Genomic DNA, 14552 nt, shown 5'->3' with positions numbered 1-14552 from the left:
ACAAAGTATAACAATAAAACATGCGTTCTGGGACCCATGGTAACTAGGCTGTGTTAAGTAGTACTATTCTTAGCACTTTAATCCCTGTAACTCCCCCTATCGGGGGAGGTCTATATGGCCTGCATGATTACCCTGACAAAGTATAACAACAAAACATGCGGTCTGGGACCCATGGTAACTAGGTTGTGTTTATATTAGTACTATTCTTAGCACTTTAATCCATGTTACTCCCCCTATCGGGGGAGATCTATATTGCCTGCATGATTACCCTGACAAAGTATATCAACAAGACATGCGGTCTGGGACCCATGGTAACTAGGTTGTGTTAAGTAGTAGTGTTCTTAACAGTTTAATACCTGTTACTCCCCCTATCTGGGGAGGTTTATATGGCCTGCATGATTACCCTGACAAAGTATAACAACAAGACATGCGGTCTGGGACCCATGGTAACTAGGTTGTGTTAAGTAGTACTGTTCTTAGCAGTTTAATACCTTTTACTCCCCATATCGGGGGAGGTCTATATGGCCTGCATGATTACCCATACAAAGTATAACAACAAAACATGCGTTCTGGGACCCATGGTAACTAGGTTGTGTTAAGTAGTACTGTTCTTAGCACTTTAATCCCTGTAACTCCCCCTATTGGGGGAGGTCTATATGGCCTGCATGATTACCCTGACAAAGTATAACAACAAGACATGCGGTCTGGGACCCATGGTAACTAGGTTGTGTTAAGTAGTACTGTTATTAGCACTTTAATCCCTGTAACTCCCCCTATCGGGGGAGGTCTATGTGGCCTGCATGATTACCCTGACAAAATATAACAACAAGACATGCGGTCTGGGACCCATGGTAACTAGGTTGTGTTAAGTAGTACTGTTCTTAGCAGTTTAATACCTGTTACTCCCCCTATCTGGGGAGGTCTATATGGCCTGCATGATTACCCTGACAAAGTATAACAACAAGACATGCGGTCTGGGACCCATGGTAACTAGGTTGTGTTAAGTAGTACTGTTCTTAGCAGTTTAATACCTGTTACTCCCCCTATCGGGGGAGGTCTATATGGCCTGCATGATATATAATTACCCTTACAAAATATAACAATAAGATATGCAGTCTGGGACCCATGGTAAGGTTGTGTTAAGTAGTACTGTTCTTCGCAGTTTCATCCCTTTTACTCCCCCTATCGGGGAAGGTCTATATGGCATGCATGATTAACTTTTACAAAGTATAACAACAAAACATGTGGTCTGGGACCCATGGTAACTAGGTTGTGTTAAGTAGTACTATTCTTAGCACTTTAATCCCTTTTACTCCCCCTATCGGGGGAGGTCTATATGGCCTGCATGATATATAATGACCCTGACAAAGTATAACAATAAGACATGTGGTCTGTGACCCATGGTAAGGTTGTGTTAAGTAGTACTATTCTTAGCAGTTTAATCCCTTTTACTCCCCCTATCGGGGGAGTTCTATATGGCCTGCCTGATTACCCTGACAAAGTATAATAATAAAACATGCAATCTGGGACCCATGGTAACTAGGTTGTGTTAAGTAGTACTATTCTTAGCACTTTAATCCCTGTTACTCCCCCTATCGGGGGAGGTCTATATGGCCTGCATGATATATAATTACCCTTACAAAACATAACAATAAGACATGCGGACTGGGGCCCATGGTAAGGTTGTGTTAAGTAGTAATGTTCTTCGCAGTTTAATCCCTTTTACTCCCCCTATCGGGGGAGGTCTATATGGCCTTCCTGATTACCCTGACAAAGTATAACAATAAAACATGTGGTCATGGGACCCATGGTAAGGTTACTTCCTTTTGCACAATCGAGTACAGGTATGGCATCGATTTTAGGAACCCGAAGATAATTTTTAGGAACCGGGAGATGGAAAAAGATGCTTGGACACCCAGTACAGGTCGTTCTCCTTCAGCCTTTTTATATGATGGTCCCCGACCCTCAACAGGCACAACAGCATGAAACACCACATATGCCATCCTTTTGCACAATAGAGTACAGGTATGGCATCGATTTTAGGAACCCGGAGACAATTTTTAGGAAGGAACCGGGAGATGGAAAAAGATGCTTTGACACCCAGTACAGGTTGTTCTCCTTCAGCCTTTTTATACAATGGTCCACAACCCTCAACAGGCACAACAGCTTTAAACACCACATATGCCATCCTTTTGCACAATAGAGTACAGGTATGGCATCGATTTTAGGAACCCGGAGACAATTTTTAGGAACCGGGTGATGGAAAAAGATGCTTGGACACCCAGTACAGGTTGTTCTCCTTCAGCCTTTTTATACGATGGTCCCCGACCCTCAACAGGCACAACAGCATGAAACACCACATATGCCATCTTTTTGCACAATAGAGTACAGGTATGGCATCGATTTTAGGAACCAGGAGACAATTTTTAGGAACCGGGAGATGGAAAAAGATGCTTGGACACCCAGTACAGGTCGTTCTCCTTCAGCCTTTTTATACTGTAAAACCATATAACAACATCACAGTAGATACGTTAAACATACAATATACTGGTGTTTTTTATTCTGTACACTTCCGGTTCTATACATCCGGTTTTGATTAGGGTTAAGTTACACGCCCATTACTAAAAGGTATTTAAAGGGACTATCAACATCGCAAAAACCAGTCTTGATAAAGCCCTGAGTTAAGGGCCGAAACGCGTCGACCTACTGGTAAGCACCACTTTCATTTCCTATATCTGGACCTACTATACTATTTTATTATATTTTTTACAAAGACAATCAAGGACGATACAAACATTGGTTAATTAAACTCCAAGGAAACGCCCAGGATCCCCTTAGGATCATCCCCATCAAGCATACAAGGTTTTTGTTTTTGTTTTGACTTATTGGATTACAATTATTATATATTGGATTTTTTGCCACATTTTTGTCACATTATTACCACTTTTTTCATTTTTACATTACCATTGTAATTTTAATTTTAAATTTTTAATAATTTTTAGTTTTCCATTTTTAATATTTTGTTGCCACCCTTTGTTTCACACATTTATTTTATTTTTTCATTTTATCATTTCACCAAATTTTTCATCACCATCTTCCACAATTTTTCATCACTATGCTACAATTTTTCATCACCATCTTCTATAATTTTTCATCACCATTTTTCATCATTTATGTACATCCCTGCAATTCACTTTACAGACACTTCTAATTGAAATTTGCAGACACTATTGACATTTGCAGAAATTTGCAGACACTGTTGATCACTCACTGGTTTGATTATTGAACTCCACTAATTTATGTTATAATTGTACAATAATCTTTGATTCAAAGGTTCCTTGAAGTATGTCACATCAGGATCACTTCTCCATCTTGCATTAATGTACCAGGATTTTTATGAGCATGTATTAGTATTTTACTCTGTTTTAATTTCATGGATCCATGAGTATATTTATTGTTATTATATTTATGTGCAATATTTAATATAGTGTGTTAATAAATTACTGACTTAACAGTCAGCACTTTTTATCTGTTAGACAATTTACTCACCTAACAAGTCAGCACTTTTTATCTGTTAGCTATTTCCTCAGCCATAGGTGCTGTACACATCCCACTTACATATCCTAAGTAATAAGTAACATGTAATATGGGTAGGCTTAATGGGACATATATAAGGTTATCCTAAGTAATAAGTAAAGTAATATGTGTAGACTTGATGGGACATGCATAAGGCTATCCTAAGAAATTAGTAACGTACTATGTGTAGGCTTGATGGGTCTTTTTGGTTCCAATCTAATGTTAAAAAAAGAGACTTTCTCAAAATATCTTTTTTGAAAAGGTTATAAATATATATGCACTTTCAATTATATTTAGATAATATAGAATACACTTGTATGCATTATGTTCCTTCTTTTTACTAAGAATGTGTAAAAAAAAAAAAAAAAAAACTAAAAAAAAATTTCCTTTTTATATTTAATATATTATTTCTCATTCTGTTTCCATTTTCTCATTGTTACAGGAAAATAAATTCTAACAATGCAACACTTTTGCAGGAGGCACCGAAGAGATGCTCACAATATGTTAAGGTAGAAGTAATGATAAACTGTCTAGTTTCATGTGTCCCTGAGTTGCTGTATTTTTATTTCTGTAAAAAAATATTATGGTACATAAATAGTGAAATGAAGAGCTTACTGATGGCCCTTTGTTTAAACTTTAACTTGTCAGTCATTTAACAGCCATGTGGAACAGTTTTTTCACTCTGCACCGAATCTGCTTGGTTTTAACACCATAAACAATGGGATTAATCATGGGGGGTAGCATTAGGTAGAAATTTGCCAGTAAGATATGGATATGAAGGGGAACATTCTTTCCAAACCTGTGGACTATAGATGAGAGAACGACTGGAACATAGAAAACAAGAATAGCACAGATGTGGCAGGCGCACGTACCAAGGGCTTTCAGTCTGGCCTCTCTAGAGGCCAAATGGAACACAGCCTTGAGAATCAATATGTAAGACCACACTATGAATAGTAAATCAAGGCCAGCTATGAGGAGAGCCACCACTATGCCATAGATGTTGTTGAAGGTGGTATCAGCACAAGCTAGCTTCACTATAGCCATGTGCTCACAGTAAGAGTGATGGACAACATTTTCTGAACAAAATGGCAGCCTTTTTAAAAGAAAAGGCAATGGTGTCATTAATGCCACTGCTCTGCATAAAGCTATCAAGCCAATAATAATAATCAGTTGGCTAGTTAATATGGTGTTATATCTTAGAGGTTGACAAATGGCAAGGTATCTATCTAATGCCATGGCTAAAAGAATAGCCGATTCCATTATAGCAAAAGAGTGGAGGAAAAACATCTGTGTGAGACAAGCAGCAAAGTAATTTTTTTGTGAATTGAACCACAAGATTCCCAACATTTTTGGTGTTGTTGAACTGGACAACACTAAGTCAATGATTGATAACATACATAGAAAAAAATACATGGGCTCATGGAGGCTCCGAACAATCTTAATGATCAGTAAAAGAGAGATATTTCCACCAACTGATATTATATAAACAAGCGAGAAGAGAATAGCGATATATACGTAAAATGGTTCGAGTCCAGGAATCCCAAGTAGCATAAACATCACAGGAGTGGAGCTTGTAGTATTTAAGGAAATCATTATGGCTTTTCTTCTATGTTTGGAAGTTGCTATTTTCTGCAGAAAGAAGATATGTGTAATGGTTAGGAAATGATTAACATCCAATGTAAACATAATACAATTATATAAAACTAATGTATTGAGAGGACGGTGATAGTTTACTGCCAATATAATAATTTACATAAGTGAGGCCATTAACCCGAATTATTTTCAATCAATCACGAACATGACATACCGTACAAAAAATACAATTATTTAGAAACCAATGGTAAAATGAAAGGTATGTATGAAGCTACCTATTGCATCGTCACCTTATCCACAAAATCATAGTAACAAACATTAAACTAGAAACAGATATGTGACTTGTGTATTACAAAAAAAATATTAAATAAACTTGTGAATATTATCTAAAAATTTGTAACGTCAAAAAGCTGCACTACACCTAGGTTTTAAAATATATTTGATCAATTTGATGGTGAAACGTATGCCAGAAGCACAGTTAGGTGTTACAAGGAGGGGAAGGCTCATTGAAACCCATTTATGTTTTACCGAACCCTACACAGTTGCTGGCATAACGGCTGCTAAGTGTTTTCTCTAAAAGTCGTTGGGACCCCAGAGTGTCTGACTACTATTGCCACATATGATTTTAATAGAGCAAAGATTTTGCTTTTTAAACCTATTTGTATATTTATTGTCTATGTAATAAATACTGGAACCTGCTGCAAACATCACTACCCTATGTTCTATAATCCATATATGTGCACTATCTTATGTCTCATAAATCATATATGTGCACTATTCTATGTCTTATAAACCCTATATGTGAACTACCCTATGTCTTATAAACCCTATATGTGCACTATCCTATGTCCTATAATCCATATATGTGCACTATCCTATGTTCTATAATCCATATATGTGCACTATCCTATGTTCTATAATCCATATATGTGCACTATCCTATGTCCTATAATCCATATATGTGCACTATCCTATGTTCTATAATCCATATATGTGCACTATCCTATGTTCTATAATCCATATATGTGCACTGTCCTATGTCTTATAAACCCTATATGTGCACTATCCTATGTCTTATAAACCCTATATGTGCACTATCCTATGTCCTATAATCCATATATGTGCACTATCCTATGTTCTATAATCCATATATGTGCACTGTCCTATGTTCTATAATCCATATAAGTGCACTGTCCTATGTCTTATAAACCCTATATGTGCACTATCCTATGTTCTATAATCCATATATGTGCACTGTCCTATGTCTTATAAACCCTATATGTGCACTATCCTATGTTCTATAATCCATATATGTGCACTGTCCTATGTCTTATAAACCCTATATGTGCACTATCCTATGTCCTATAATCCATATATGTGCACTATCCTATGTTCTATAATCCATATATGTGCACTATGTTATGTCTCATAAATCATATATGTGCACTATTCTATGTCTTATAAACCCTATATGTGAACTACCCTATGTCTTATAAACCCTATATGTGCACTATCCTATGTCCTATAATCCATATATGTGCACTATCCTATGTTCTATAATCCATATATGTGCACTATTCTATGTCTTATAAACCCTATATGTGAACTACCCTATGTCCTATAATCCATATATGTGCACTATCCTATGTTCTATAATTCATATATGTGCACTATCCTATGTTCTATAATCCATATATGTGCACTATCCTATGTCTTATAAACCCTATATGTGAACTACCCTATGTCTTATAAACCCTATATGTGAACTACCCTATGTCTTATAAACCCTATATGTGCACTATCCTATGTCCTATAATCCATATATGTGCACTATCTTATGTCTCATAAATCATATATGTGCACTATTCTATGTCTTATAAACCCTATATGTGAACTACCCTATGTCTTATAAACCCTATATGTGCACTATCCTATGTCCTATAATCCATATATGTGCACTATCCTATGTTCTATAATCCATATATGTGCACTATCCTATGTTCTATAATCCATATATGTGCACTATTCTATGTCTTATAAACCCTATATGTGAACTACCCTATGTCTTATAAACCCTATATGTGCACTATCCTATGTCCTATAATCCATATATGTGCACTATCCTATGTTCTATAATCCATATATGTGCACTGTCCTATGTCTTATAAACCCTATATGTGCACTATCCTATGTCTTATAAACCCTATATGTGCACTATCCTATGTCTTATAAACCCTATATGTGCACTAGCCTATGTCTTATAAACCCTATATGTGCACTATCCTATGTCTTATAAACCCTATATGTATACTATCCTATGTTCTATAATCCATATATGTGCGTATGCTATGTCTTATAAACCTTATATGTGCACTATTCTATGTCTTATAAACCCTATATGTGCACTATTCTATGTCTTATAAACCCTATATGTGCACTATTCTATGTCTTATAAACCCTATATGTGAACTACCCTATGTCTTATAAACCCTATATGTGCACTATCCTATGTCTTATAAACCCTATATGTGCACTATCCTATGTCTTATAAACCCTATATGTGCACTATCCTATGTCTTAAAAACCCTATATGTGCACTATCCTATGTCTTATAAACCCTATATGTACACTATCCTATGTTCTATAATCCATATATGTGCGTATCCTATGTCTTATAAACCTTATATGTGCACTATTCTATGTCTTATAAACCCTATATGTGCACTATCCTATGTGTTATAAACCCTATATGTGCATTATCCTATCCTATATTATAAAAGGCCAAGTGTTTGTCTGAAGCCGTCATGCGCACTAGAGACAAACACTTGGCCTTGAGATAGGGAGCGCGAGGTACACAGCATACAAGCAGCTGTGAGATAGGGAGCGCGAGCTACTCAACAGGTGTGAGGTCTGCTGCGTGAGAAGCGGCAACGCGCTCCCCAGACCTCACAGCTGTTTGTGGCCGACGGGAGCATTGCGATAGGGGCGTGGCCGGGCGTTGCGAGGGGCGTGGCCGGCGGGGTCCTGCGATGTGAAGACAGAGCCAGAGAGGGAGCAGGAGGGGGGGGGGGGAGACAGACAAAGGGGTGGGAGAGCCAAAGAGAAGGGGGGGGGAGAGCCAAAGAGAAGGGGGGGGAGAGCCAAAGAGAAGGGGGGGGGAGAGCCAAAGAGAAGGGGGGGGGGAGAGCCAAAGAGAAGGGGGGGAGAGCCAAAGAGAAGGGGGGGGGAGAGAGCCAAAGAGAAGGGGGGGAGAGCCAAAGAGAAGGGGGGAGGAGAGCCAAAGAGAAGGGGGGGAGAGCCAAAGAGGAGGGGGGGAGAGCCAAAGAGAAGGGGGGGGAGCCAAAGAGAAGGGGGGGAGCCAAAGAGAAGGGGGGGAGAGCCAAAGAGAAGGGGGGGGAGAGCCAAAGAGAAGGGGTGGAGCCAAAGAGAAGGGGGGGGAGCCAAAGAGAAGGGGGGGAGAGCCAAAGAGAAGGGGGGGGGAGAGCCAAAGAGAAGGGGGGGGGGGGAGCCAAAGAGAAGGGGGGGGGGAGCCAAAGAGAAGGGGGGGGGGAGCCAAAGAGAAGGGGGGGGAGAGCCAAAGAGAAGGGGGGGGAGAGAGCCAAAGAGAAGGGGGGGGAGAGCCAAAGAGAAGGGGGGGAGAGAGAGCCAAAGAGAAGGGGGGGGGAGAGAGCCAAAGAGAAGGGGGGGAGAGAGCCAAAGAGAAGGGGGGGAGAGAGCCAAAGAGAAGGGGGGGGAGAGAGCCAAAGAGAAGGGGGGGGGAGAGCCAAAGAGAAGGGGGGGGGAGTGCCAAAGAGAAGGGGGGGGAGAGAGCCAAAGAGAAGGGGGGGAGAGAGCCAAAAAAAAGGGGGGGAGAGAGCCAAATAGAAGGGGGGGGGAGAGCCAAAGAGAAGGGGGGGGGGAGCCAAAGAGAAGGGGGGGGAGAGCCAAAGAGAAGGGGGGGGAGAGCCAAAGAGAAGGGGGGGGAGAGAGCCAAAGAGAAGGGGGGGGAGAGAGAGCCAAAGAGAAGGGGGGGGGGAGAAAGCCAAAGAGAAGGGGGGGGGAGAGCCAAAGAGAAGGGGGGGGAGAGCCAAAGAGAAGGGGGGGGGGAGCCAAAGAGAAGGGGGGGAGAGAGCCAAAGAGAAGGGGGGGGAGAGAGCCAAAGAGAAAGGGGGGGAGCCAAAGAGAAGGGGGGGGGAGAGAGTCAAAGAGAAGGGGGGGAGAGAGCCAAAGAGAAGGGGGGGGAGAGAGCCAAAGAGAAGGGGGGGAGAGCCAAAGAGAAGGGGGGGGGAGAGCCAAAGAGAAGGGGGGGAGGGAGAGCCAAAGAGAAGGGGGGGGAGAGCCAAAGAGAAGGGGGGGGAGAGCCAAAGAGAAGGGGAGGGAGAGCCAAAGAGAAGCGGGGGAGAGCCAAAGAGAAGGGGGGGAGAGCCAAAGAGAAGGGGGGGGAGAGCCAAAGAGGGGGGAGAGAGAGAGCTAAAGAGGAAAAAGAGCCAAAAAAGGAGAGAGAGCCAAAGAGGGGGGTGAGAGAGCCAAAGAGGGGGGGGGGGAGAGCCAAAGAGGGGGGGAGAGCCAAAGAGGGGGAGAGTGAGCCAAAGAGGGGGGGAGAGAGCCAAAGAGGGGGAGGAGAGAGCTAAAGGGGGGGAGAGCCAAAGAGGGGGGAGAGAGAGAGTCAAAGAGGAAAGAGAGACAAAGAGGAGAGCAAAAGAGGGGAGAGAGACAAAGAGGGGGGAGAGAGAGCCAAAGAGGGGGGGGACAGAGCCAAAGAGGGGGGGGGGCGAGCCAAAGAGGGGGGGGAGAGCCAAAGAGGGGGGGAGAGAGCCAAAGAGGGGGGGGAGAGCGCCAAAGAGGGGGGAGAGAACAAAAGAGGGGGGAGAGAGCCAAAGAGGGGGGAGAGAGAGAGCCAAAGAGGAAAGAGAGCCAAAGAGGAGAGAGAGCAAAAGAGGGGAGAGAGAGCAAAAGAGGGGAGAGAGCCAAAGAGGGGGGAGAGAGAGCCAAAGGGGGGGGAGAGAGCCAAAGGGGGGGGAGAGAGCCAAAGAGGGGGGAGAGAGAGCCAAAGAGGGGGGGGGGGCAGAGCCAAAGAGGGGGGGGCGAGCCAAAGAGGGGGGGAGAGATCCAAAGAGGGGGGTAGAGCGCCAAAGAGGGGGGAGAGAACAAAAGAGGGGGGAGAGAGCCAAAGAGGGGGGAGAGAGCCAAAGAGGGGGGAGAGAGAGAGCCAAAGAGGAAAGAGAGCCAAAGAGGAGAGAGAGCAAAAGAGGGGAGAGAGAGCAAAAGAGGGGAGAGAGCCAAAGAGGGGGGAGAGCCAAAGAGGGGGGAGAGCCAAAGAGGGGGGAGAGAGAGCCAAAGGGGGGGGGGGAGAGAGCCAAAGGGGGGGGGGAGAGAGCCAAAGAGGAGAGAGAGCAAAAGAGGGGAGAGAGCCAAAGAGGGGAGAGAGCCAAAGAGGGGGGGGGGAGAGAGCCGAAGAGGGGGGGGGGAGAGAGCAAAAGAAAGGAGGGAGAGAGCCAAAGAGGGGAGAGAGAGAGCAAAAGAGGGGAGAGAGAGAACAAAGGAGAGGGGGGAGAGAAAGCAAAAGAGAGGGGGGAGAGAAAGCAAAAGAGAGGGGGGAAGAGAGAGCAAAAGAGAGGGGGGAGAGAGCAAGGGGTGGGACCGCTGTTCTGAAAAAAATGGCCCGTGTACACGGGCTTTAGTACTAGTGTTCTATAATCCATATATGTGCACTATCCTATGTCTTATAAACCCTATATGTGCACTATCCTATGTTCTATAATCCATATATGTGCACTATCCTATGTCTTATAAACCCCATATGTGCAATAACCTATGTCGTATAAACCCTATATGTGCATTATCCTATGTCTTATAAACCCTATATGTGCCGTATCCTATGTCTTATAAACCCTATATGTGCACTATCCTATGTTCTATAATCCATATATGTGCACTATCCTATGTCTTATAAACCCTATTTGTGCAGTATCCTATGTTCTATAATCCATATATGTGCACTATCCTATGTTCTATAATCCATATATGTGCACTATCCTATGTTCTATAATCCATATATGTGCACTATCCTATGATATATAATCCATATATGTGCACTACCCTATGTTCTATAAGCCATATATGTGCACTACCCTATGTTCTATAATCCATATATGTACACTATCCTATGTTCTATAATCCATATATGTACACTATCCTATGTTCTATAATCCATATATGTGCACTACCCTATGTTCTATAATCCATATATGTGCACTACCCTATGTTCTATAATCCATATATGTGCACTATCCTATGTTCTATAATCCATATATGTGCACTATCCTATGTTCTACAATCCATATATGTGCACTACCCTATATTCTATAATCCATATATGTGCACTATCCTATGTTCTATAATCCATATATGTGCACTATCCTATGTTCTATAATCCATATATGTGCACTATCCTATGTTCTATAATCCATATATGTGCACTACCCTATGTTCTATAATCCATATATGTGCACTATCCTATGTTCTATAATCCATATATATGCACTATCCTATGTTCTATAATCCATATATGTGCACTATCCTATGTTCTATAATCCATATATGTGCACTATCCTATGTTCTATAATCCATATATGTGCACTATCTTATGTTCTATAATCCATATATGTGCACTATCCTATGTCTTATAAACCCTATTTGTGCATTATTTTATGTCCCATAAGCCATATATGTGCACTATCCTATGTCCGATAAAGCATATATGTGCACTATCCTATGTCCTATAAACCCTATATGTGCACAATCTTATGTTTCATAAGCCATATATGTGCATTATACTATGTCTTATAAACCCTATTTCTGCAGCATCCTATGTTTCATAAACCATATATGTGCAATAACCTATGTCCCATAAGCCATATATGTGCAATAACCTATGTCCCATAAGCCATATATGTGCAATAACCTATGTCACATAAGCCATATATGTGCACTATCCTATGTCCCGCAAGCCATATATGTGCATTATCCTATGTCCCATAAGCCATATATGTGCAATAACCTATGTCCGATAATCTATATATGTGCATTATCCTATGTCCAATAAGCCATATATGAGCACTATCCTTTTTCTCAAAAGCCATATATGAGCACTATCCTGTGTCTTTAAAATCTTATATGTACACTATCCTATGCTCTACAAGCTTTATATGTTGATTTACCTATGTCCGATAAGCCCTATATGTGCACTATCCTATGTCCTATAAACCCTATATGTGCACTATACTATGTCCAATAAGCCCTATATGTGCACTATCCTATGTCCTATAAGCCTTATATCTGCACTATCCTATGTCCTATAAGCCCTATATGTGTACTAAACTATGTCCTATGAGCCCAATATAATTATTATTATTATTATCAGGTATTTGTAGAGCGCCAACAGATTCCGCAGCACTATAAACATAGGCGGTATACAAGATATGATTTAACAGGGATCAAATAGGTAGAGGGCCCTGCCGAGAGTTGCACTGTTGTAGTCGACTCTTATGAAGGTGAACTAAAAACAGCTGGGCTCATAGGCTTACATGCTAAGGGGTTCAAGGGGATAGCAGTAGAGATAGGAAGGTTAGTGTAGGTTGTATGCATCCCTGAATAGTAGAGTCTTTAGGGAGCGCTTGAAGCTTTCAAAACTAGGGGAGAGTCTTGTGGAGCGAGACAGGGAGTTCCATAAGATGGGAGCCAGTCTGTAGAAGTCTTGTAAACAGAATTGTGAGGAGGTAACAAGAGTGGAGGAGAGTAGGAGATCATGAGCGGAGTGAAGGGGATGGGAGAGAGAGTATCTGGAGACAAGATCTGAGATGTAGAGGGGAGCAGCGCAGTTGAGGGTTTTGTATGTCAGAGTGAGAATTTTGTGTTTAATCCTGGAGGCAAGAGGAAGCCATTGAAGGGATTGGCAGAGAATCACAGCAGATGAAGAGTGACGTGTAAGGAAGATGAGCTTCAGAAAAGGAATTCATTGTAAAGGAGCTAGGCAGCAGCTAGGAAAACCAGAGAGGATGGAGTTGCAATAGTTAAAATTGGAAAGGATGAGAGAGTGGATTAAAATCTTAGTTGTGTCTTGTGTAAGGAAATGTCTATTTTTAGAGATGTGTTTAAGGTGGAAGTGGCAGCCTTTAGCCAAGGACTGAATGTGAGGAGTGAAAGAAAGATCTGAGTCAATTGTGACCCCAAGACATTGGGCATGTGGGGTAGGGGTAATGATGGAGTTATCAACAGTTATAGAGAAATTGGGGGTGGATATTTGGGAAGAGGGGGGGAAATTATGAAGCTCAGTTTTAGAGAGATTTAGCTTGAGGTAGTGAGAGGACATCCAAGATGAGATATGAGAGAGACAGTTAGTGATATGGGTTAGCAAGGAAGGAGATATACATCTGGTGCAGAGAGGTAGATTGGGTTGTCATTGGCATACAAATGATATTGAAATCCGTGGGACATTATTAAGGATCCTAATGATGATGTGTAGATTGAGAAGAGAAGGGTACCGAGGACAGAGCCTTGCGGTACCCCAACAGAAAGTGGTAATGGGGCAGATGATGCCCCAGAGAAGGCTACACTAAAGGTACGGTTAGACAGATAGGAAAAGAACGAGAGAGCTGTGTGGCAGATGCCAAAGGATTGGAGAGTTTGGAGCAAAAGAGGGTGGTCAACAGTATCAAAGCTGCAGACAGATCAAGGAGAATAAGCAGAGAGAAGCGGCCTTTAGATTTTGCTGTAAGTAGGTCATTGGTAACCTTAAAGGTACAGTAAACCTTCAGAATAATGTTAAATAATTCTGCACACAGTGCAGAATTATAAAAAATTATTTTAGCAGTAAAATCAAAAATTAAAAGTAGTTCTAGATTTTGAAGTGTAACGTTGGACTCTGCTCCAGGATCTACTGAACGGGTCTTGGATATCCAAAGCGATTCGCAGGCTTGCTGGCTAGTTACAGCATGGAAAGTAGAAGGATAAAAGAGGGCAACTCCTAGTGCAGATCAGTGGGTACAATAATTATTCACTGGTAGTTACCAATAAAATGAATACTCACATATCATGAAGCACACTGTAGTGCAAATGTAGCAAGCTGGGTATATTATAGTGGCCCAGCGCACATTAATACCAAGGCTTGTTCCAGAATCTTTAGGGATGGTAAATGATGAACAGGAGACTCCAGTAGTAAAAGATTACTTTATAATCCAAGAATAAAAAACAGTTTCACAGATAAAATATAAAACAATGTCATCAGTAAAACACACTACGCGTTTCTCAGCGCTAACCACGCTGTTTCCTCGGGCAGGTAATACTGATATGTGACTGGAGTCTCCTATTTATGTTGCTACTAACTAATGTTGTAATGGGCTACG

General features: G+C 41.7%; 1 protein-coding gene across 1 annotated transcript; it reads right to left on the bottom strand.

Annotated features, from left to right (window-relative positions):
- Positions 1-4224: 4224 nt before the first annotated feature.
- LOC128652737 (olfactory receptor 52K1-like) lies at positions 4225-13794 on the bottom strand. Its single transcript, XM_053705669.1, has 2 exons — positions 13773-13794; positions 4225-5174 (listed from the first exon to the last, which is right to left on the bottom strand). Exon 2 carries the CDS (start codon positions 5167-5169, stop codon positions 4225-4227), a length of 945 nt encoding a protein of 314 aa, XP_053561644.1. The 5' UTR covers positions 5170-5174; positions 13773-13794.
- Positions 13795-14552: the final 758 nt, after the last annotated feature.

This window comes from Bombina bombina, chromosome 3, assembly GCF_027579735.1.
Source record: "Bombina bombina isolate aBomBom1 chromosome 3, aBomBom1.pri, whole genome shotgun sequence".
Taxonomy (NCBI): domain Eukaryota; kingdom Metazoa; phylum Chordata; class Amphibia; order Anura; family Bombinatoridae; genus Bombina; species Bombina bombina.
The sequence above is the reverse complement of the archived record's forward strand: the minus strand, read 5'-3'. Positions and strand labels throughout refer to the sequence as shown.

What these genes read in the sequence shown, in the direction of transcription:
- LOC128652737 (XM_053705669.1), bottom strand. Translation starts at nt 5,169, where the DNA reads ATGATTTCCTTAAATACTACAAGCTCCACTCCTGTGATGTTTATGCTA.